The 25,410-nt window shown below is 36.1% G+C and overlaps 1 protein-coding gene across 1 annotated transcript; it reads right to left on the bottom strand.

The window, feature by feature from the left end:
* Window positions 1-2,637: 2,637 nt before the first annotated feature.
* LOC126602007 (UDP-glucose:glycoprotein glucosyltransferase-like) lies at window positions 2,638-25,368 on the bottom strand. Its single transcript, XM_050268805.1, has 37 exons — window positions 25,032-25,368; window positions 23,471-23,917; window positions 23,223-23,376; window positions 19,298-19,469; window positions 18,235-18,308; window positions 16,634-16,730; window positions 16,450-16,562; window positions 16,196-16,311; window positions 15,912-15,969; window positions 15,092-15,244; window positions 14,890-14,988; window positions 14,646-14,789; window positions 14,417-14,485; window positions 13,395-13,483; window positions 13,101-13,263; window positions 12,106-12,240; window positions 11,902-12,001; window positions 11,718-11,812; window positions 11,443-11,555; window positions 11,149-11,359; window positions 10,871-10,939; window positions 10,358-10,503; window positions 9,728-9,829; window positions 9,228-9,375; window positions 7,461-7,517; window positions 7,234-7,364; window positions 7,014-7,102; window positions 6,534-6,883; window positions 6,308-6,397; window positions 6,123-6,187; window positions 5,248-5,350; window positions 4,985-5,143; window positions 4,739-4,879; window positions 4,506-4,549; window positions 4,097-4,211; window positions 3,279-3,431; window positions 2,638-3,171 (listed from the first exon to the last, which is right to left on the bottom strand). Exons 1-37 carry the CDS (start codon window positions 25,190-25,192, stop codon window positions 2,995-2,997), a joined length of 4,902 nt encoding a protein of 1,633 aa, XP_050124762.1. The 5' UTR covers window positions 25,193-25,368; the 3' UTR covers window positions 2,638-2,994.
* Between the last annotated feature and the right edge of the window lie 42 nt (window positions 25,369-25,410).

Here is a 25,410-nt window from a genome sequence, read left to right on the forward strand (position 1 = left end):
AGTTGAAGATTAAATAAACATGCGTCTATCTACTTCCAAGGTTTAATTTAAATTTTAACTATTTTAATTGTGTTTTGTTTCTTATTAAACATATAAGACGTTGTCTTGTATTCATCTGATGCTCAAGACAGTAATGACATCACTTATTTAATTTTCTCATGTCTTTTCAATGTTGTCGTAAAACAATACTAGCCTTTCATCACACGCTAATGTGCACAACTCGATCTTTTTTTAACCATTTTTATAGAGTTTTTAGAGTAACTTTTTCATTTGGTCCTATGCTATAACCTTAGTTTAGATTTAGTAACCGAATTAAAATTCGGTCAATTCTAGTCCTTGAATTTAACAAAGTGTAGTCAATGGTCCATTGCGTTAACTTTGGTTTAAAATTGGAAACTTTAACGAAAAGCACCCGGTACTGTTCACTTTAACGAAAAACCACATTTTTACACTAAAAAGTCAATCCTGGTACTATTCACTTTACCCTTTATTTTATCCTTATCATTAAAACTCAAAGTTTTCAAGTCCTCTTCATTAGTTTTCCTTTTAAAATTATGTTAGTTTGACTATGTGATACACATACGGACCCATTCGCGGGCCAAGTATTGTGTTAGTTTCAAGTGAATGGTCGTCAAGAATTTTCCGGTGACTATTGAGGCAACGAAACAGTTCAATTGAGTCGAAGAAGTGTAATTAACTATGCATGTACGTATTTGATAACTGCATTACTATGACAAGAATCAGAGCTACATCAATCGAGTCAGTTTGCCTTTTCATCCATTGGATTGTTAAAGAGAAAAAAAAATAGTATTTTTTCGATTCAATAAATAGCATTTTTAAAATTCAATTATGACCGCTCAATTTCTTGAATAAAAATTGGAATAATCAAACTACTTGGTAGTCTATTCTATTGAAGAAAACTTAACGTGACTAACTTGTAACTTTTTTCTTTTGGTGTATATGATGTTGAATTGAGGTGTCATTATCCACCTCTCTATATAGCAAATTGGCACGCCGTCACCCTTGCCGTTTGATGACTCAATTTCACATCATATATTTTACCTTATTTTTAGTATATTTTGGTAATTATTTTGGTAGAATTTTGATACTTTATTTTATATTTTCAATATAGGACATTCGACTTCCTCTGGAGCAAAACGTGATCAAACGGATGAATTTTGAGGTGATTCAAATTGGAAGACAATCGTGTGTCCCTTGGCGTGTTCGTATCAGAATTCGAGATTTTTCTACCAAACGGTTATTTTCTGGCAATGGAATAAAAAAGTAGTGCGCGGTGTTGGAAAGTGACTTTTTGGGCTTAATTGTGAGTTTTTGAGCCCAAGATAACTTGTGATGGGTTTGTGGTCTTTTGGAGAAGTGTTCAGAATATTCCAAACTTTAAATCTAAGCTATTTTGGGCCGGTTTTGGAGCAGATATGGGTCCAAAACTCCAAAACGTGGCTGTGCAGATTTTAGACGAATTTTACCATTTAATTGAGCATTATGTTTCTTATTTTATTTTAATTATTTGGTTTCCCAGTTTGATTGGAAGACCTTGTATTAGGAGGAATTAATTTTTAATGGGATAAATAAGCTTGGCCAGCCTTATTTTATGTCATCTTCTACTCCGTGCGATATTGAGAGAGGAAATTGGTCAAGCGTAGAGACTTTCAAACTTCTATATTCAAGGTGTTTTCGATCTTTTATTATTTCAATAAAGAACTTTGTGATTTTTATTATGAATATGCGTAACTAATTCCCTTTTTGCTAGGGGTGAGGCCACGAGCCTTAGCAAGAATATGTAGTTTCTTTTCAAGTTGCTTGTGATAATATGCATGCAGGTTTTTGAAAATCACCAGTTTAAATTATCTAAGTGTCTTGATGATTCGCGACCATTAGGATGTTTAGAAAAGTAATTTGATATAATTTTGGTCGGAGGTCGGTCCCTGAAATTGACGAAGGCTTCTTGTGGCTAATATGTGCAAGTTCACTTATGATGAATACCACGTCTTTAGGGTTGCATGGTTTTTCAAAAGGTTTCACAAAACTTAATGAGTCATGCATATTTAAATTTGATCTGAATATAATAGACAAATTGCATGTTTAATATACACTATATTGGGAGTCCAAATAGGCATATTTTAGGAAAACCTAACCTTCGAAATATGCAAATATAGGTCATAAGTAATTTGGAGAACTATATAAGATTGTTAAGGTGACGGCGGATCCCTAATACTTGTAGATTGTTCTACTCTCTTTAATTAAATTCATTCTTATTAAATTAGATCATAAAATCAATCATTCCAAATCTTTGTTTTACAATAATTAACTAAAATTTGGTTTGGTATGAATTATTTAATACTCCTTGTGGAGAACGACCTTACTAGAACCATTTATACTACAATATCTTTGTCATTCTTACAAGTATTATAGGTGTTCTTAACACTTGCGCATGTGGTAAAAATCATATCACCGTCGTTGAATGTGTAGTTTTTCTCCTTTGGAAAAGCACTTTGAATTGCGCAGACAGCGATTTGATATAGTTGTAAAGTGAAAATAAACATGTTTAATGCTTAAATATGTCAAATTCGTTGCCTATCAATACCATCTTGAAGCTAGTTAAAGAAGCAAAAGCCATTCTAAAGTAGACATCTTTCATTTTTCTTGTCATCCATCCAATTTCAATCGTTCACAAAAGAAGTCTTCGTAAATTAGCTCGACAAAATCTCTTTTTCTCAAGTGTATCTGGGCTAACAATTAATAAGCCCGAACGAGTCTCAGTCGCTATTGCAATGACATAGAAAGCCTGTAAAGCCTCTGTTTACCGATATTACATTATCTTCCTGCTGATTAGCCGAAATCTCTTGTTTAGCATACAGGTATACCGTTTGTAAGGGCCGTCACCCTCAGGTCAAATTATGTGTAAGTGTACCTGTTACCTCGAATCTTTTGAATAATTGCTCTACTGGAATTGAACCATAGTGTGTGTTATATTCACAACTCTGCCTTGGATTCAAGATCCTCCTCCGGACTGCCGGTCACTGATTTCTCTGGTTCATTAGGAAGTGGTGCAGGCTCTTGGATGTCCAGTTCGTCACCTAAGATCTTTGCAGTGAATTGCCTTGCCTCCAAATCAAGATCTGGCCATTCAGAAACTATTCTTCTAGCGCCCTGCAAGACTCGACGATATTCAGGAAAAACAATGATATAATATGGTCTGGGTGCGAGCTCACTGCTCAGTAAGTGAAAAATCACAAACCGAAGGAACACATATCTACCTGAAGCTTGGGTTCCTTTGTCATGGGATTGTTGCAAAGATCAATGGTTTTTGCCTTGGATTTAGTTGCATTACCGCACCATGACTCGCACCACAGCCATTCTTGCGGTAATGAAAAGATGGGTACTGTATGTTGAGCATAGTTTGGAAGATCCTGAAATATGAACGATGGCATTTAGCATAATGAATGAAAACAAAACGGAAATATGAATCTACAACGAGCCTCCAAATGATGTGTTCCTGACGTCAGTTTGTTGATTTTTCATTTTTATCTCCTCCAGAGAGAGAGGGGAGATCTCGCTGATAGTGGAAAAGGGAACAAGTGAAATAAAAATATTCCATCGGTGTTTTTACACAACGATTGGGGTTGTGTTTGTAAATGCATTTGGTTATTTTCACTCAATGATGGCAGCAAGCATGGATCCATTTTCGTTGTTTGCATGTATAGATAAGATTAATACAAATTCATAAGAAGAATTTCAGTTGTAATTTCTTTTAGTTTATGCCCCAATGAAATACTTAAGATTAAAGCAATTGTTTGCCTATATCCTTATGATAGTAAAGCATTAGGAAATAATGACAAATCAATCAAATTTCCCTCCTAATTAATCAAACGTCTCACATATTGGGCCTCAGTTGTGGTACTGTTAGAAACGTGTCCTAAAAGATCAATTTATAGTGCCTTAGAATGCAAAGAAAATCAGAATATCATTCAGACAGACATCGCAACACTAATTCTGGCTTCACTTGCATCAAAATTGGAAGAGTAATATGAGATGGTGCAATCAAAACTGCGAATCATGAAACGTAACCACTTGCCTGGTCTAAATTAGATAGACTGTTTGGGTCCTTGCTAAGAGTCTCATAGAAAACTCTCAGATTATCTCCTGCTGCAGTCTCTCGAAATTTCTTCAAATCGACAACATATAAAGCACTGCACAAAATCAACATGTCAACTCCTGCTGTTTTTCTTTATTGTTTTTTTTTTCAATGTAAATTAATTATTTTTTCTTAGATCCTGATAGTTTTAAGCTTTTAGAAACCATGGTTAACTAATATAAGTTTATCATGGTATCTGATTTAAAAGAATACATTGATCCTTCTAAGGGTAGGGAGAAGTCTGCTAGTGAAGGATATTTATCAAACCATCTAATAATGGCTATGTACTACAAATAAATTACTAAATATGGCCAGCTTATGAACCACGTCAACAAAAGTCATAGTTTACCTTATGTGGTAAGATCTCCCACGTAAATGTTCTTTCCAGAAACCCTGTTCCAGAAAAATGACAACATGTGAGCAATCAATAATGAATTAAAAAGAAACATGATTTAAGAAATTATTCCTTCAGACTTTTAATAGACATGGATCTAAAATACGGTAACAAGTATGGTTGCTGGATTCATAAGAAGTGTAGAAAGAAAGTAAAAAGTAAACGAAAATGTCATTATTGGTAACTACTTGTCTCCAAAACCGATATCCATCCATATCCTTGTTGTTGTCACAAAATGGAGTATATGCAAGAGGTCGTCCTTTTATATCCATGTCATACAGCTCTCCCATGTCTGCCCTAACAATTTGATCTGCGTCAACAAATATGACCTGCAGATATTGGCACATATTGTAGATGTCAAATGTACGAGTATCACTAAAGATGAAAACCCAATAAGGCAACAGGTCAAATTAGAAAATATTTAATGTCAATACCTTTTCCAAAGAAAGGGGAAAGATAACATCAAGGAACAAGATTTTATAGGCCCAAATAATCCGTTGCTTTTCTTTTTGCTTGTGCAACCATGTAGGCCACTTGTAGGTGATCAGTTCATACTCAAAACCATATTCTTGAGCCATAGGTGGAATGACATCCTGCATATAACAATAATGACCGAGCATCCATGTTAAGCACTCTCATTTGTTCTCAGCAAGTAAACAAAAACCTTGAAAAGTTTACAACTTAAACATTTTATAACCTTGAACTGAGGAGAAAGATAGTTCTTTATGAACCAGAATTTGACCGGACGATGGGTATTCTTCAAGACACTTAAAATCATGATTTTCAGAAAACGTTCATATCTGCCAAAACATTCCACAAGGAAGTCATTAAAGGATTGCATGCTTAACAAATAAATCAAAAGAAGGCAAAGTTTTACCATGATGATGATTGTTATTATTCATTATCATTATTATTTTTATCATATTATTATTACTATAGTTTTCAAAGTGGAAAATTATTTCAGTATGGAACTAAGACGCCATTCATGGGGGTAAGGCTAGCCGACATTCACCTCTCCCAGACCCTGCGTAAAGCGGGAGCCTTGTGCACTGGGTACGACCTTTATGGAACTAAGACGCCAAAAATGTAACGTTTTTCAGAGATCCGTGCAAAACAATTTTGAATCCAACATGTAAAGGCATGGACTAAAATCTTTTTATAAAGAATTAATTTCAATACATTAAAAGTTCAACTATAGCGTATGGCACGCCCTCTATCAAAAATCTAGAAACTTTCAGACACTTAATTCCTGAGTGTAGGGCTTATAAAAGTTCACCATGTTGATCATTAATGTCTGAAAGTTCACACAAACAAGAATGAAGTTTAGTACATGAATCAAGCACTTGATTATTCCAGTAATATGCAATGACATCATGACTCTGGCATTTGATTATCAACAGGTGATATTTTACTGTCCGCTTATAATACAAGGCAGAAACATGAAAAAACCCTAGATAAACAAAACAATGATGCAGAAGCCATCATGGACTCAGTATTTCAACCCCAAAAAAGACTGTCAGAGGAAGCATAAAGTAAATAAGCAGATAAAATCAAGAAAGAAAAAGCACTTACAGGTGTCCAGAAGCAATAGAAAAAATATTAATCGTTTTTCCATGTCGTCCACCCTTTCCTTGCTCCTAATAATTATCCAAAACCAGATAAGAGAGTATTTTTCAATCACAATCAGAGAAAAAATGGAACTGATATCATGTTATAGTTAAATTCAAGTAAAGAAAGGAAGAGCTCAAATTCCTCACCGCTGAAGTACTTTCACTCTTTTTAGATTGCTCACCACCACCAATAAAACCAGAAGCCCATTTCAAGAAGTTGGAGTTCCAGCTACTTCCCTACAACAACAGAAAGGAAATAAAAATACAAAAAGAAAGGGTGTGTGACTGCACACAAACACAATATTTTTGTTTGGTTATTAACTTACTGCATTAGTAAGCATTAGAACAATATTTCAAAACAGCAAAAATTCACCTCCTTATCATCGTGTGAGTTGTCTTCGCCATCAGGAACCAACAATTTCTCATGCTCCTTTCCCTTTTTCTTTGCTACTTCCATGTGAACTACTTTACCCCGTAAATCGTCTATGGTGATACGTTTGGATAATGTTTTGCTCCCACTTTCGTTGCCATCCTCTTTCAGAAAATAAAGTTCAGAACTTCTACCTGGAGCAAGTTGCAAGTACCAAACGCCAGGAGACACTTTCATTTGCCAATAACCCAGATTGGCCATCACAAGAGTATCAACCAAGTGAGGAGTACTCTTAGTACCAATAATCAACTGAAGGCCTCTGGGGTGATCATGACCTTTCTCAGAACAATGACCTGTAGATGACTTGTCAGTGCATATCACAACATAGTTGGTAACCCTCACTTTGCCATTAACTTGGAGTAAAATTGCAAGGCAGTTCAAAGTTGCAATTTATCTAAAAAACAAAAAACAAATAAATCATACCCGTAAGAACAAGAGCTTCAAGTTCAAACACGGCTTGTAATGTTCGTGTCTCACCAAGATTCTCAAGCAAAATATTATCCAAGTCATGGCTGTGTATAATTAAAAACAAATTTAGCAAAGGCAAAGCACAAAAAGTGTGACTCATAACGTAAAATTGTTCAAAGCAGAGCTAATGAAAGAAAGTATGACAACTACAAACTTTGTTAATGATGAAACTCACACTGCAATAACAGGCTCAACTAGCCATGGATCAGGAACATCAAGATTCATTGTGAGTGTTTTGGACAGTGGCATGTTTGCAAAAAAGGCTTTTGGCCCATTTATTGTGTAGTCAGTGCTGCTGAAGTCATCCTGCAAATATGACACAACTAAGAGTGCGAAACCGGAGTCTACATTCCAATGGAGACAACAGTTTTGGGGCTATAACAAAAGATTCATCTGACTTACCACTGTTGGTAGGACGTATCTGTAGTAATTCTTCAGAGGAAGATCAACAAGAGAACTCTGCCATGAATTCAATTGTTAGAATGTGGAAAGTATTAAGAGTATAGTACTGTAGTAGCAAGTGCAATGAGAAACATTTACACCTGCAAATGATTTTACAAAACACTTTCAGAGTAGTAAGTAAACTGCAAACTTACTACAGACTATTTGGTTTACTGATGGAAATTTAAAAATAGTGTTTGTAAACTGCAAACTTACTACAGACTCTTTGGTTTACTGATGGAAATTGAAAAATAGTCTTTGTGGGTTATAAACAGTCATACCAACATATAGATACCCAGTGAAACATCAAATAACAGCCTTGTTATTACTTGTAGAACTCAAAATTCATATACAGCTTGAATGTGAAACAGGTAATACCAAATCATGACTTATGAAAATAGGTCAAACCTCAAAAGACAGCGCCAACATAAATAAATAAATTCTGATACTATGTTTTATTTAGAAGTGTCTGTTACTACTCTTCTTTTCCTTAATCTAGTGAACCTACACCTCTTTTTAATTATTGTAATTTGAAGTCTATCCAGAACAAAGTGATGTTATGTAGTAGTCAATTGGCGTCATTATTGACGCCAATCCATTATGATTTATTGATTTTTCCATGCCAATAATGAGAAGTGTGGGTAGTGTTGCCAGGGAGGCATGGTGTGATGGTTGTTTCTTCTGTAGAAGAGGGTCTGGTTTTGGGCATCCACATGGGCTTCCCATTTGAGTAAAAGTAATGATCATTTTCAGTTATTTTGTCTGATTGGAAAGGTGTGAGTGTCTTAAGATTAGATTTTCTGTGCTGGTCCTCATTCTTAAAGTTTGCTAGTGAGGGTCCTCATTCTTAAAGTTAGCTTTCCTGTGTTTTGCATTCTCTTAATTTCCATTAACAAATATATGTTTCTTGGTGCGATGGCAAGTGCCTTCGTCCATGAGCAGTAGGTCTCGAGTTCGAGACTTGGGAGCAGCCTCTCCATAAATGGGGGTAAGGCTAGCCGACATTCACCTCTCCCAGACCCTGCGTAAAGCGGGAGCCTTGTGCACTGGGTACGACGACTAATCATGAGTCGATCATGCAATTGCTAGGTCAACTTGAATGTTAAACCAAACACTGGTAGGGAAGCCTAAATCTATATTGATATTAATCAGATTTTAGTCATGCTTTCATATGGTGACAAAAATTTCCATGCCTAAATCTCTTTTCATACTAGCAACATAGAGAATGTCAGACATGGAAGATAAAAAGGTTATCTATGCTTCGGATGCATACAAGTATATAATAAAGAAGAAAAGATTATGACAAGGAAATTTGTTGAATCCTGTTATCTGCTATGGAGACCGGGGTAAAGGCAGAAAAAGTGTGTTGTCTTGCTCGAGTATTCTATGAAAATAGAAAACTCGGAAATCAATATTTCATATGAATAGCATTGGTGAATTTGATAAAAACACTGAAAAAGTTAAGATGATAAGCAAATAGCTAACTGAAAAAGAATGGTTTGGATCAAGAAATCACATTATGAGGAGGACCCAAAAAGGGTGGTTCATTCCATATTAAGTAATCTATTTTTTGTGGAAAAGAAACAAATTTTATTGCAGACAGACAATAAGTTACAAAATGGAGTAGAAAAGATGGCAACAGCTTAAATGGAAAGAAACACCGTAGAGGTAAAGGTGATCATGTATCACATAAATGACGTACAAGCAACGAAGCAAATAGTAACTCACCAAAGGATTTAGTACAATCCTCATGCTAGGCTGAGTGTATTTCCACAGGACTCGAAGAATTGACGATAGCTTTTGCCCAAATGGACTTAAGGGATCAATAACTGCATCGATATGAATGCTAGCATTTTCATTGTTCAAAACAATGGCACTGCAAAGAATAAAGAAAAAATAAGTGTAAGATATAAAAGGACATCAAAATCACATAACTTATAGACCTATCCGTGACAATAATCTCAACAAGCAATAACAATGACCTTCTCTTAACCATGAATAATTAAATGAATTTGCGCACAACATCAAACAATGGATAATTTATATACCCCAAGGTATCCAGGAGAATCGTCACTAAAGAACACACCAGTGCTTTTCTATTAAATATTGGATATCAAACAATAATATCAAAACTGTTTACAAAGTAAAGTGAAAATGAATGATAATGAGCCATATAGTTGTAGTTTCCACATATATGCATCCACTCAAAGAAACAATTATCTGTTTACCTATATTGTGCACTCAAAACTTCAAAGCGGGCACTTTCAGAACTTCGATCCCGCATAGCCATGGAAGATGACACAGACATTATAGTATCACTAATGAATTTGCTGCACGAATCATTTTAAAAATCACCATCAGTCTTTCCACAAATAAAAGAGAATACAGCCAACAAATAAGATCAACATCAATTTCAAGAAAGAAAACTCTAGTGAAGAAAAAATATCACAGAAAAATAGCCACCAATCCCCTGTTCAAAAATGAAAGTAGTGGCATTGATACAACTTCTGAACTTGAATTTACAGAAATATTTATGGATAAATTGATCAGTATAAAAACGTGAAATCATTTTATTAATGAATCATTTTAACACATAATACGATGAATACAGGTGCTTATCAGACAGTCTAGTCCGGATTTACAGATAGATCAGTGGCCTCTACTGACCCTATCAATATCATTATTCACTCCCAATAAGAACAGTAATATGGACAGTTCATTTTACCCTAATGTATTTGCAACGGAGGATGGATCTTCCAAATGCATAGAAGACGGGTGGAAAAAGGAGAATTTCAAGCTGTTGTAGTCAGTAGTGCACATTGTACGGCTATAGAAAATAAGTGTTAAAACTAACAAACCTTGTTAGGATGTCGGGATCCATATCCTCCCACTTCACTTCCTCAATAATTTCCACAATGTGCTTTATTCTCTGGGCAAACTCTAGAGACTCTAGAAGGCGTAAATCATGGCTCAAGAATGTGCCACCATCATTTACAACTGTCACCTATCGGATAATGATTCATTAATAAAGGCATAACTGCCAAGATTGGGGAACTTAATGCAAAGATAATCATTTAAAAATACTAAATCTCTAGACTATCTTTAACTTCAAATAAACAAAGAAACAGTGACCAAAGGAACGGATTGTCATGCAAACAACAACAAAGCCTTATCCCACTAAGTGGGGTCGGCTGTATGAATCCTAGAATGCCATTGCACTCGGTTCTGTGCTAGGTCTTCTGTTAGATCCAAGTACTCCAAGTCTTTTCTTAGAGTCTCTTTCCAACAAACAAATCTTATTTAATTAAAAGAGTTGAAATAACATTTAATATGACATTCAACTAAGTAGAATGTCTACAAAGAAGACTTACCCTTCCATTAGTAATGACTGCATTAACACCAGATTCAAGGCCAAGCTGCCTATACAAAAATTGGGATACCTGGAAACCATCATAAACAGCTGTCATAAGAACTTTCTCACAATAGATAACCACGGTTTGATCAGAGAGAATTCATAGAACTATTCGTGAGGTCCTCTAGCAAGCCAGTTTTTATCAGAACAGTAGACATCTGGTGAAAGTAGTAAAATTACATTTAAAGGGAAAAAACAAAACAAAACGAAAGCCAAAGCATACAGATAAATGCATACCTTATTCATAGATTTTCTCAAATTCTCATCAGAAAATTCAGAAAGGGAAAATCTGTAGGCCTTTGATGATAAACCATTAGCCTCAGCCAATTCGCACACTTTATCTATAAATTCTTGAGTGCTTTCGGTACCCTTAGATGATGCAAGCAAATAATTATGTTCATAGAATGAGCACATCTGATCCAGGAAATCTAACACCTTTTTCTTATGGCTGCACAATAAGTCAATGAAAATTTAATATGAGTTATGCATCCATTGACAGATAACCCATTAAGCTTCGATACGAATACAAACCTATACGAGGATGCAGTGATTTCAAACACCTTCACAAAAAGATGACTAGAGACATCAGCATCCTGATTCACACTGAAAAGCACACCTACTCGAGCGCGATTGGACGCTTCTATCTGAATTAAGAGTAAAAAGAATAAATACAAAACATAAAGCAACATAATAATTATGATAATAGTGATGAACATGTTTAGATTTAGAGTGAAATGATGACAGCAAACACATAATATAAATTTGAAGAATTCAAGTGAGATTAGTATCACAGTCCAAAACTTAACCAGATATTGTAAGCCTTCATGAAGCAGCTTCATCCCTTTCTTTGATGCGATATTAACAGCTAGAAGATGGGTCACAGGCTTCAAATCATCCATAGCTGGATGCAATCAAAATAAACCATGTGTTATAATTAACTGAGCAAAACAGTACGTGTGAACTAATATTTTCAACCTAAAAAAAGCTTACTTTCGGGAGAATGCAAATAGTTGATATCATTTAAGACACCATCCCCTCCAAGAATAGATGTAGGCAGAGAAATGAACCTTGGCTTTCCACCAGCAATAATCTACAAACCCACACTACATGTTAAACCATTGAGATACATGGACTATCATTACCGTAACTAATTATTCTAAATTTTGGATTAAAAGCTTTGTTAAATGCTTCCACCTGTGGATTATAGCGAGTAGTACTACTTTCTGACAGAAACTTGTCAAGAACATCTGTTCGGGAATTTATATGCCCATAGTACACTTGCTCCTGTATTCTGGGAAGCTCATCATTCATGGAATTTATAAGAGCCTCCTGATCAATGTAACCAAAACAAATCATGGTTTATAACATGTGACTGTAGCTTAATAAAATAACTAGAGACAAATATTATAAACTACATAAAACTGAAGTTGACAGATAAAAATCAAAATCCAATTGCAAGTGCAAGAATGACAAATTTTGATATGTTAGCCATATTGCATGTTGAGATTGTGCCTTCTAAAGCTGAATCTGGGAATTCACATCCCCTATAATGAGAGGTGTAAAGATAGCTGAGTTTAACTATAGTCGCCCAACGGTTAGGGAATTCAAAATGATCAAACATACCCAAGAGTCTAAGGGCCGCTTTGATGGATGAAAAAGGGTGTGGAAGAGGGGAAGAAATAAAGAATGAGTGAAAATACATCTTGAAAGTGAAAACAACATCAATAGTTTTGGTTTTTAGTTTCATTTTGTGTGCCCTTCTCTATAAATTTCTTTCTACATCTCTCCCACTATCCTTCCTCCATTCTTCGATATCCCTCATTTCTCCCATGTATTTCCTTTCTATCTCTAGCACAAAAACTAAAACTAAAATCAAAACGGGTATCAAAGGGGCCCTAATAAATTAATCAGAAAGTCAGATAGCCTAAAAGTTGAACAATCCTCTGAGCAACAATATTGAGATATTGACTGCTTCAGTTTTAGGAACTTCAGGCTGTCAACTGCAATTGATTCTGGATGGTGGTGGAAATATTAATTATTACAACTGCTGATAGATCATCCCATTAGGGGGAGGGATCACCATTTCGCTCTGGGGATCGGGGTGCCATAATGTACTCAAGTATTGTACTGAACTCTTAGGTAATTAGATTTATTATTGTGAAGATTTATCAAAAGATCTCAAACAACACCTCATTAGACTCCAACACAAGGCCATTCATCAACAGGCAACACTGGAGCTTAGCCAAACCCAGCTTAAAGACAAACATGGAGCTTTCTTGCGAAAGCTCCTTGAAAGTTTGCTCCTTCTCCAGCTTTAGCAATAAATCTTGAGGTGGAGATTTTGTATTGGGCCTAGAAAAGGAGAATGAGAACGTATTTCAGATCACCCGAAAATATAATAAAGAATATGTATGTTTGTTTACAAGGCCCTCCTCATTAACATACAAGTATTGATATCACCATAAAATCTATGAAACACTTACAATACAGTTTCTATAAATGCTCCTTCCACATGGTGCATTTCAAGAGCATCATCGGCAGAATCTTCAGAATCAATCCGCAATTTGTTTATCTGACATGTGTCCAGAATCAAGCAGAATAACATTCTTTAGGCATGAGAATTATGAACTATTATTTCCCACAGCATTGTCTTACAAGTCAAAAATAGCATCAACAAATGTCACCGCATATCGAAAAGCAACATTACACCAAAGAGTGACTGGAAAATACAGAGACCATTTGAAATCATTTAAATTACAAGAGAAAGTCAACAAAAAAAAGTAAAGCGTTTTCATTTGGCACTTGTCCTTATCTAAGTTCTCTCACTGAATGAGTTTAGCATGAGGCCCCATTTATTTTCAAACGAGGCTACATACTAAAATAGATAATTATTATTCAGCAGTAAAAGAATATCACTGTGTTTAAGTACAAGATACAATGTGTCCCCTTTTTTTTCTACGGATGACGTAGCACCTATATGCTATAATGGATAAAGTCTAGTTAAGCAGCACAGAAAAAAAAAATAACAAACAAATACCGGATTTCAACGTTCTTAACAAGGATCAGGTCAGGTGCTTTAGAATAGTCAATAAAACAATATTGCGACATCATTACAGCAGAAAAGTAGATGAAGAGCAATCATGGAAAGAAATAGGCTGATCATTGAGGAACATACAATCAGCAAAAGAAATGAGTTGAGATAGAAAGTCTGTTTATGGTCATCCCTATGAGCCTATGTTTCCTTAGAGATTAGACATTTTGTCTTCAGATATATGGCTTAACTGCAAAGCCACTATTAGTTAATTTTATGGAGTTTCATAGAGGTTTTAAATTGAGGATGGTGGTCACATTCATTATCCAGTTGCTGTTTATGTCTTACTTTCTGGACATCTTGTCACTCTCGTATTTTAATTGGTTTAAGCGAAAAACTTTCGTATATTTTTATAACGCGACTTCTGTTATTGATACGAATAAAAATTTGACAGAAACATGGGATCACACTCACATTGCTCAAAAACTGGAAAGCTGTTTGAATTCCATGATTCTCCTTTATATAAATGAAGAGACGTATAATCTGCAAAGAAAAAACATTTTCAAGAATTGCTGTTGTAAGACATGAACAATATTTTGTATTTTGAGTTGATAGCAGGGACATATGGAAGCTGGCTAAGGAGTAGTTTTAATTAAATACCCACAAAGAATAACGAAATAAGAAAGGCAATAGAAGAAAATACCAAGCTGGACATATCCTCTTCAATTTCATGGTCATCTTCACTGCCCCTAGTTTCAATCTGCTTGATGAACTTCGAAGAATACAGTACAACTCCAAATCTCATAGGAAAATTGTTCTCGTAAAGAGACAAAATCATGTCAATGGACTGCAAGATTTTAATAATAAAACGATCAACAAGTATAACCAGCAAAATAACATGAAGCATGAATATCACATATAACTTGGTAAAGAAATATAAAACTCACCTGAAGACCACAAACAGTTGATGGATCAATAACAGAAACTGCATGGAAAAGGTTTTTGCGAATATAACGTAGCTGACCGGGGAAGACTGGCATCAAAATCTACACAAAATAAATTGTAGGGATCATATTTCCAGAAAATCATGGACATTCAATGCCATCCAAAACTGAGAAAGAAAAATGCTGAAAGAAGCGATATATCCACCTCATTTAAATTACTCCTCCATCGTCTATACATATCATCTTCTTCTATGTCATTCAGATACTGAACATGATCTGAACGAAAATCTACACGGAGCATATTAGATTCTGGAGGAGGCAGACTCGCCAGGAGTTTCCGTATGGTGCCATGAGGAATCTGTGATAATTGATAGTAAGAACAAAGTCAGAGAACTTAAAAGGCTATGATAAAATGCATTGAATAACATTGTTCGAGGCTATTATAGATCACAGTTGAAAGAAGATTACAGAGCTAGGCCAGGAGCTTAGTAACTAAAAGTCAGATATGACCTTAGACCAAGCTCAACCTAGCCCAATTCCTAATCCATTATCTGAGCCGGAATTAACTCATAGAGGATGAGCATCTGACATCTCACCCTGGACCATGGTAAATATTTTTAAGCATAAAAAATAAAAACTATTGGCATACCAAACCAAGGGTTCCCAGTGTACTCTATTCAAAGGTAATCAACTGATTGAACAATCAAGATTAATGATGGTGTCAGGTCATATGTGTAACTAAGGTCAGCTGTTAACGAAATTTTAATCTAAAAGTTGTTTCTCTTAATCACATTTCGCAACCAAAAACATTGCTTCTGAAAGACAAGTAATTTATAAAGCAAAACAAAAACAGAGAGGGAATGGGGTCAAAGTACACATATTTAAAACTATAACATTGGGTGAATTCAAAAATTCAAGGTTAGCATTTCACTTGATGGAGTGAACAGGTCATTTACTAACTTGGCCACATATTAGCCCATCATGTACACTCTTCCAGCTAATCATAGCTAAGATTGAATGCCTACCTTCAACTTTGAAAACTGATCAGCCAACGATAAATCCTGATGAACCAAATCAAGCAACCTAAGAGAATATTAAAGAAATGCAATGTCAGAGGTTGAACAGACAAAGTTGAGCATTAAACTTGTACACGCTTGAATGAGTGTCAAATGAACAACAGAAACGTTGAGCACTTTCAAAATTGGTAATGACAAACAACCACATGCATCACCAGTTCACCACTAGGTGATACTATAAACTGTTGGTGTCAAAAAGATGAAAAGAAATTCAGTGAGAGCAAAAGCATTACAGATAAAGGTCAATATCTTCAATATTGAGTAAAGCACCATTCAGAGCCATTAAGGACTTGCCAGGTGGGATCATTCTCTGGTTTGCACTTATTTCATCTTTAACTGAATCATTGAGCTGCAAGAAAACGCTCAGTAAATAGATGACAATAGCAACAAAAAAATATCTGTTCTGAAATATTTTAAAATTTTATATAAGGAAGAGACATTACTTTAAGATTCAATCAAACTCAAAGTGTGCAAATAAATTCTTTACCTTCATGCGAGATAAGGAAGAGACGATGCTCGGAAAATTTTGATTAATTTCCTGCATTGCTTGCAAAGGATCGGAGGCTTGAACTATCCTCTGTGCAGTTTGATGTCCTAAATCTGTTGAACAGAAAACCATAAGGATACTGTAGTTCATCAAAATCAGGAGAAAAGCCTTAATTTGCAGATACCTTTTAGTTCCCAAACATCAAGTGTGTCAGATATTGTTGATGACAAAAGATAATCCCTGAATGCCATTATCTCTGAACTGAGTTCAGGTTTGCGTTCCTGCAAAGTGAACGGAGCAAATAATGTCATCCTGGCTTCAAAATTATTCATTATCCACAAACTACAATAACTCCATTCTTATCACAACTGACATTGTTAATAATACCATCAGATCATGGCAAGTGAGCACACACTCACAGAGAAGCATCAAAACAACTCCACAAAACTTTAATGCGAAACCAGATGGCAATTCGTCTTTTTAACAATGCCTACCTTCTAATATCTGACTTATAATGTTTCAATGTTTCAATGTTTCATTCCAATCATTGCTCTAGCTTTAATCACAAAACTAATCATATTTCCTTAATTCTGCCAACCACATGATTTATTAATCAAACTTCTTGAAGAGGGCTTCAAATTCTTGGAATAAGTTTAGTTCAAATTCTTTCCACATATTTGAGTGATTTGTTAGTCATACCCTGAAAATAACCCCCACATGAAAAAAATACAAAACTGGATTCCTGTTATTTCAGCAATGATATTATCATAAGACTACAAGCTTTAATGTGTCCACTATTTTCTTTTGTTTAATATTAGTTGGGTCCAGTAACCCTTCCAACCCATCCTCCCTATAATTTCCTGTAACTAAATTAATCTACGTATGGTGTATCTGTGGATTATGAAAATCCAGACATTATATTCACAATTTGAGTGTTAAACATGGTATAAATTGGTATCTCAAATAAAATGTACAGAATACCATCCAGAAAATAAAGATGCATACTAATTCATATACAAACATTCCCCTTTTATCTCTTTATAGTATATATAAAGTTAGAAGGCAAAAAGGGTGAAACATTCATAATGCCTAAAATTGCCCTTCCCTAACTTGGAATCCAAATGATAGACAATTTAATTAACAGGGATAAAATGGTAAATGCCAAGAAAACTTTAAATTCAAAACATTCAAACATGGGTAGTTAGTTATGTCAGATTTCTTTTTTTTTGTTTATTTATGTATTTTAAAATAGAAAAAAGAAAGTGGAAGAAAAACCAGTTTTCAAAATAATTTAAAAAAAAACAAAACAAAAACAAACAAACAAAAAAAATCTAATGTGAACTGCAACTTAATTTCATACTCAGTTTGGAAACTCATCTATTCCTGATCAAGTTCGTATTATCTCTAATATGAACAAAATCATGAATAGATAAACAAAACCTAGAGGTAATAATCAGATAAACTTAAGAATTTCTTGTTCCCTTTTCTATTTATTCCCTCTTTCTGTTTCCAATAATCAAAGGACAAAAGAAATTGAAACAAAAGCTGTTTCAAATTCTTCTTCCGGATTTCTTTTGATATTTTCCCAGTCTAAGACTTACGAAAATTCTTGGACTCAATTTGTGTCATTAGTGAAAGGGAAAATACAATGGCATTCATGTAAAAAAAAAAATTAAGCTTTCCAGTGAAAACCAAAGAGAGTAAGAGTGTCCATGCTTAAAACTCAGAATCTTTTTAATAATAAAATTTATTGTAACTTGTGCTATTATATCAAGGAAAACAAACCAGAATTTTGGAGAATATAAACCCTCTGACTTCTTGGCTGAGATCTTCAATCCTGGGATCTTCTAATGTGACACCTGCAACATAAACCCGGTACTTCTGAGGAATATTTTGACCCAAAACAAAAAATCTACGAACAATTAAACATGAGTACACGCACTAAACATATTTTTGTTTCCTGCAATTAAAAAAAATAACAAAAAACATGAAGATGTGAAGAAAAGAAGAAAAAGAAAATATTCAAAAATGTCCAATTCATATTTCAGGAAATTTGCAATTTTCAAGCTTAACTGACTCTTTGTAAAGAGAGTCAAGCCTATTTTTGGAAGAAGAGTAAAGAGAGTAGAATATATTCAAGTTGTGTTGAGGCTTGAGCTACTCAAGATATTGTGCGCATGTGTAAGCAACTAATTCTAGATCTCAGGTTAAGTTGGTCAGCAGTATGTGTTAGGTACCCATTCATGCATGTTTAGGAGGCTAAGCAGCTTTACAAACTTTCTATATCTCTGGTAATTATTGGTATTACTTGTTTAAAGTAGTTGAAAGTTTTTATATTTTTTCTGAGTAAGTGTTGACTATCTTGAAACAAAATAAGAAAATGGTTAATGTAACTTGCTCAAGTGGAATCCAATAGCGCTCTCATAGTTTATGGAAAAGTAGCAATACTTTCAAGTGCAAAAGTATCACTGGTTTCAAAACTGAGCGGAAAACATAATTCTACCTCAAAAGCTTGATCCGTAGACATTTTTATTCACTCATTCCATTGTAATCTCGTTTTTTGTTAAGACTACAGGTCTGAGTTTATCAGGTTTACTTAGTTATTAGAAACAGAAACATATATAAAGAGTAAGGATAGCGTATGCCTCACACATGGGATTTATAAAGTTTTCAATTTAACTGTCATCACACTTCTTTCATAAATACTATTATTAATCAAGAAACAGTTCAATACCTATTTCGTTTTTTGCATTCAAACATCCTTAAGATACTGGGACATGCCTCAAAAGCTTGAGAAGACAAGCCAACAGAAGAATCAAGAGCAACAGCTAGAATCAATTATTCTAACCTTTCTTTATAGCACTATCATCCATAGCCTTATATTCCATATTCTTCAAAGCAAGTTCTACTCCATAGCCTCCCAAGTTTAATGAATCTCTTGTACCAACAGCACCACAACGGTCAATCTTGGCATCACAGCCAGAAGGTAATACTTGTCTAACAACATACTTAGCTTTTCCCTGGAAGTTTTGGGCCAATCTTTTAGAAAGATTTTGCATATATTACATACAAGCACACACTATCAAGCAAACAAAGATTTGTAATATGTGCAAAAAATTATGCAACATTCACCTTTCTTACATATGTGCAAAACATATAAAAATACATGTATAACAGAACATAAAAGAGATAACCAGTACGAAGACTCTAAACATAAAGCAGCATCATGAGATCATATGACAAAAAGTTAGTACCTATCCTCGTAAAAAAGGAAAAAGTAGAAAATGAACAAAAAGAACAAAAGCTGACAAATTAAGTAAATTCTCTCCCTTGTGTTTACTACCCCGAATCCCTGCATAGTTACTTTTTTCTTTTTTTTTAAGAAACAGTGTTTTTATTAACAGTCACAGAGTATAGGAAATGTGAACAAGAAATCCATGACTGAAACGATGAACTAGAACTACCAATCTTAAGCTACCGAGATGCAATATACATCATAAAAATTACATAACAGCTGCCACCCAGTCAAATAAAATAAGAAAATGACAACTTTCTAAAGTGATGCCCACAGAGAAGACCAAAAAGGGACCCTATCCCCATAAACGAGCCAACTCCATATTATCCCAAAAAAATTAAGTTCCTCGCACAACAAAGCATTGCATGATATTAGAGGAGACTATAAGCCTGTCTCCACGAGTAGTTGTGACCGTAAAGAATACACCAAAGCTCAATGAAGCAATAAGTGATCTATAATCAGAATCCTTCCTACACACAACACCAGGGGGCAGAAATAAAGACAGAAGGCCATCTTCTTTGAACCGTATCCAAATATTTTAGCTCACCCAAACATCCTCCCAGAACTTAATAGCATCCACCCAAAACGACCTGGAAGCAACTCAAAAACAGGTGTAGCCATTCGGGGATGTCTTTCCAGAAAAGCTTCTAACAATCTAGAATTAACAGTACTTCGCTGCACCTATTATTATGGTTCACCCACTCACCTCCCTTCATGTATTCCTCAATTATAATATGATTTATACCCAATTTTTAGACTTCTCAAACAAATAAGAGCAATCATTCATTTTTTCAAGTCTCTGTACAGTAGCAACGAAGAGGAGTGCTGGGGGCTGGATGGTATTAATTGGGGTCCAATTAATGCCACCGAGGCAACTTGGCTTGAACAGCCGTTCGAGGAAGCCGAAGTTAAAAAAGCCGTTTTCGATTGTGGGAATGATAAGTCCCCTGGCCCAGATGGCTTCTCTTTGCAAATGTTCCAAAGTTCTTGGGATATTTTGAAGGCGGATATCATGAAGGTGTTGGAAGAATTCTTCGAAAATGGGATTAAAAACACAGTAACAAATGAAACTTATATATGCCTAATCCCGAAAAAGGCAGATTCTGTGCACTTGAGGGACTATAGGCCTATAAGCTTAGTTACCAGTCTTTACAAGGTAGTGGCGAAAGTCCTTGCTACAAGACTAAAGAATGTCATGGGCAGTACAATTTCCCCATCTCAAGGAGCTTTTGTTAAAGACAGACAAATTCTGGACGCTGTCCTCGTAGCAAACGAGGTGGTCGAAGAGGTGAGGCAGAAGAAGGAGGAGGGTTTGGTTCTTAAGATTGATTTCGAAAAAGCTTATGACCACGTCGATTGGAGATTCTTGGAAGAAGTATTACTGAGAAAGGGATTCGGGTTTAGATGGAGAAAATGGGTGCTTGGTTGCATATGCACGGCTAATTTCTCAGTTCTGATCAATGGGAGACCTAGGGGAAAATTCAAAGCTTCAAGAGGTCTGAGACAAGGTGACCCTCTGTCTCCGTTCTTGTTCACCCTAGTTGTAGACGTGCTGAGCAGATTAATTGAGAAGGCTCAAGATAATCATTTGATCAAAGGGCTGCGTGTTGGGCAAGATAACGTGGAGATCTCTCATCTTCAATTTGCGGATGACACAATTTTTTTCTTGGAAGGGCATGAGGAGGCTTGGAACAATTTATTACATTTGCTGCAAATTTTTGGCAAGGTTTCAGGTTTGAAGATTAACAAAGCAAAGTGTTCCTTGGTGGGAATTAATTCTAATGGCGAGAAAATTACAAGGCTAGCAAGTTCTTGGGGCTGTGAGGTGGGCAGTTGGCCAATGAAATACCTGGGTCTTCCCCTCGGAGGCAAGCCAAAATCTATTAAGTTCTGGGACCCGGTGGTAGAGAATGTGGATTTGAGACTTCAGGGTTGGAAGAAAGCTTTTTTATCTAGAGGCGGAAGATTAACATTGATCCAAGCTGTCCTAGGATCCTTGCCCATATACTACATGTCCCTGTTCAAAGCCCCATGCGGGGTCATTGGGAGATTGGAAAAGCTAATGAAAGGGTTCCTTTGGGAAGGAGTTGAGGAAGGAAAGAAGTTTCACTTGGTCAAGTGGGAGAAAGTGTGTAAAAGCAAGGAGGAAGGTGGCCTTGGTCTGGGAAATTTGAGAAATCGGAATGCCGCCTTATTAGCCAAGTGGCTGTGGAGATTCCCGTGCGAATCAAACTCTCTTTGGCATAGGGTGATAAAGAGCAAGTACGGTTTGGTGGCAAATGGTTGGGATGCTAATTGTCCGAGTCGAGGCTCGAGCAAGCGTCCCTGGACAGACATCTCAGCTGGTTACCCTTCATTTCTTCACTCATGCATCTTCGAGGTTGGTATCGGAGAGAGGCTGAGATTCTGGGAGGACGGTTGGTTGGAGGGCGAACCGTTGAAGGAGCAATTCCCTAGATTATTTTCTTTAGCAAGGACAAAAAACCAAAGTATTTCCAATTTGGTGGTTTCTTCTTTACAGCCGGTCTGTTGGAATTTCGATTTTAGGAGAAACCTAAGAGAGTCGGAGATTGAAGATGTGGCTGGTTTACTGCAGAAGGTGGAGTCCGTACGGCTGTGTCATTCTAGAGAAGACAGGAGAAGATGGAATTTAGAAGGTTCTGGCCAGTTCACTTGCAAATCCTATAACTCTTTCCTTTGCAACAATGAAGTTGTGCAACAATTTCCCCCTTTCGTTCAGATTTGGAAAGCAAAAGTGCCTCCAAAAGTCAAAATCCTTGTGTGGCTAGTGGCGCTCGGGAAGGTTAATACTTGTGATCAAGTCCAAAGTCGAATGCCTTTTGCATGTTTCTCCCCCCAATGGTGCGCTTTGTGCAAATCCGGGGAGGAAAGCATCAACCATGTTTTCCTCCACTGTCCGTATAGCATTCAAATTTGGTGGAATTTGCTCAAGGAAGCTGGAGCAAGTTGGGTCACTCCAAAGGGCTGTTTTGAGCTCCTAAGCACTAAGTTCGAAGGCCTAGGGAAAGGGAGGAAAGCCAAAACTTTGTGGGGATCTCTGTTGTTGGCCCTCTTCTGGAACATTTGGTTGGAGCGTAATAAAAGAGTCTTTGAGGATTACAAGGGAGTGGGGGTTGAGGAGCTTTGGGATAGAGTAAAACACTGGGCAGCCCTTTGGGCTTCGATTTCAGTGGAGTTTAGAGATTACAATTTCTCTTCTATTTTTAGGGATTTGTTAGCTGCCGTTATTTGATTTGGTCTAGCTTTTCCTCTGTTCATTTAGTTTTAGTTAGGGGCCCTTGCTAGTTTTCTTCTAGCTCCAGGTGGATATCTTTTCCACGTGGTTTTCTATTTCTCTTTTGTATTTCTTTCGTTTTATAAAATTCTTTCGTTTCTTTTCAAAAAAAAAAATTTTACTGTAGTGTGATTAATCAATTTAATGTCCAAGAGGATATAAAGTATAAAACATGATGTGAACCTCTTTTGCAGCTTCAACTAGGGTGAGATGAAACTCCCTAAAGCAATCAGTTCCAAGAGCTCCATAAAGAACAGCAACAGGACTTCCAACACTTGAATCAAAATGGATGTGATCAAATTCGAAAAGTTCAGGCTGCTGAAATGAATCTCCAGAACTGAGAAACAAGAAAAATAAAGTAAGGAAGTGTTCCCAATATGGATACTCTTTCTAGAGATAGAGAACAAGGCAAAATTCAAGAGAGTACTCACGAATCTCTTGGACTTTGAAGCCAAATTTTCAAGTCTGCTGGATCAAAGAACAGTGCACCTCCAGTATCCACCCAACAACATTTCCCATTAGGGCTCTTCGGGTTTCGACCAATGTTCAAAAGATCTGACCTTTTACCTTCCATAAGCTCATTTGTTTCAGAAATTCCACTGTCACTGCTTGAATTAGTTTCATCAACCAGAGGAAAAGAAGACAGAGCCTCCTCAGCTAATTGCCGATAAAGAACCAATCTTGGAGATGTAGATCTAAGCATGAGGGAGAATTCAAACAAAGATGCCAATGGTTCGTTTAAAATAGAGAGTCCGTGCTTTACAATTTTTTTTAGGCAGCCCTTAGCAGTATAAGATTCAGCATCATCCTTCTCACTATGATGCCAGGCATCAATGAAGTCCCAAAAATGGTCTTTTTGTTCTTTAGATAGTAATTCACTGCATTAAAAAACAGGAAGCCAATAATAGCTTAGGAAAGGCACCATATATGAGATAAACTATATCTACAAAAAGCAGATGAAAATAATTTGCTGATTCCAATCAAGAATTCGAACTCCAAAATTTAACTTATCTAAAGAATAATCATCTCATAGACATGATTCTGCTCTAACCATCAATAATCACAATACTCATAACATATGCTACTTCTTTCTTTAACAAGAAACAAAAGACAAAACACAGAATCACAATATAGAGGCCTTCAAATTTGATCAAATGACAGAAAAAGAGATCTCTGGACTCCAAAGCTACAGATGCCCACAAAAAGGTACTCCATCTAGTCAGCGATAACATTCTCAAAATTCCTCATATTCCTTTCTTCCCATTCCACCAAGAAAATTACCATCATAGCACATCTCCTAAGCACTACCCTCCTTCTCTTTCCACCGAAAAACTTCAGAACTTCCAAACGGAGAAAATCCCATGTGCATCCAAGTTCCAACACAACTATTTCTCTAACTCAAAAACCACCTCAAATTTCTCGTTATTTAAGACTTTAAGAGGAAGCACTTTCATGTGCTTATTTTAAGTTATTATGATACATAAAAGTACATTCAAGACGGTCGTCCCCTTCAAGATACAGTAGCTCATTCTGTTTACTCGTGTGACAAATAGCACAGCCCCAATGCTAGTTTATCAACGAAAGGAATCATTTTTCGGTCATCTAAACTACATAAAATTAAAATTTTATTTCATTTCTACTTATATTTAGAATGAAGTGTTCAAATTAGTTTAAAATTGACTATCTCCAACTAAAAAAAATTGAATTCTGCTTCCACATTTCTCTTCCGAAAGAAACCCGCTCCGTTTTTTTCACTTCCTACAAAACTTTTACAATTTTGGGATTACATCCCTCATGTCGTTGCCCCTTCCATGGTTTCCAAAACGCACGCCTACTCAATCATCATCTTCCTAATTTGTAAAAGCATCGGCTTCGCAGTAGCGTAAAACAATAACGGTTTCGACATTACCAACAACTTCATAGCTCAAACTTTACCGACACAATCAATTCCAGAATTATCAAAACATAAAATTTCGAAAGAAAGCAGCTTACCCGGCTTCCAGGAGCAATGGAGTACCCGACCACTTGGCCCGAACCGCGGCCTGAACATTCTTGGGCCTCCGATTCTGACCCGAAACTAAACCGATTCCGGACGCTCCCAAACAAACCAGGACGATCACAGCACAAAACGCAGATTTAAAACGGGTCCTCATTTTGCAGTTACCGAACGAAACAGAACGGGTTCGGATCCTTCAGAAGCATACGGGTTTGGATAGATCCACCATCCACAGAATCAGAAAACGAAGCTCGTCTGGGATTATTTTTGGGTTTTCGGCTGGGGAGGGAGAGCGTAGACTGAAGGAGAAGACGACTCTGCTGTGTGTGTGAGAGGAGAGTGAGGAGACTGATATATCGCCGGTCCATTGGAAGT

Source organism: Malus sylvestris, chromosome 15, assembly GCF_916048215.2.
Source record: "Malus sylvestris chromosome 15, drMalSylv7.2, whole genome shotgun sequence".
Lineage (NCBI taxonomy): Eukaryota > Viridiplantae > Streptophyta > Magnoliopsida > Rosales > Rosaceae > Malus > Malus sylvestris.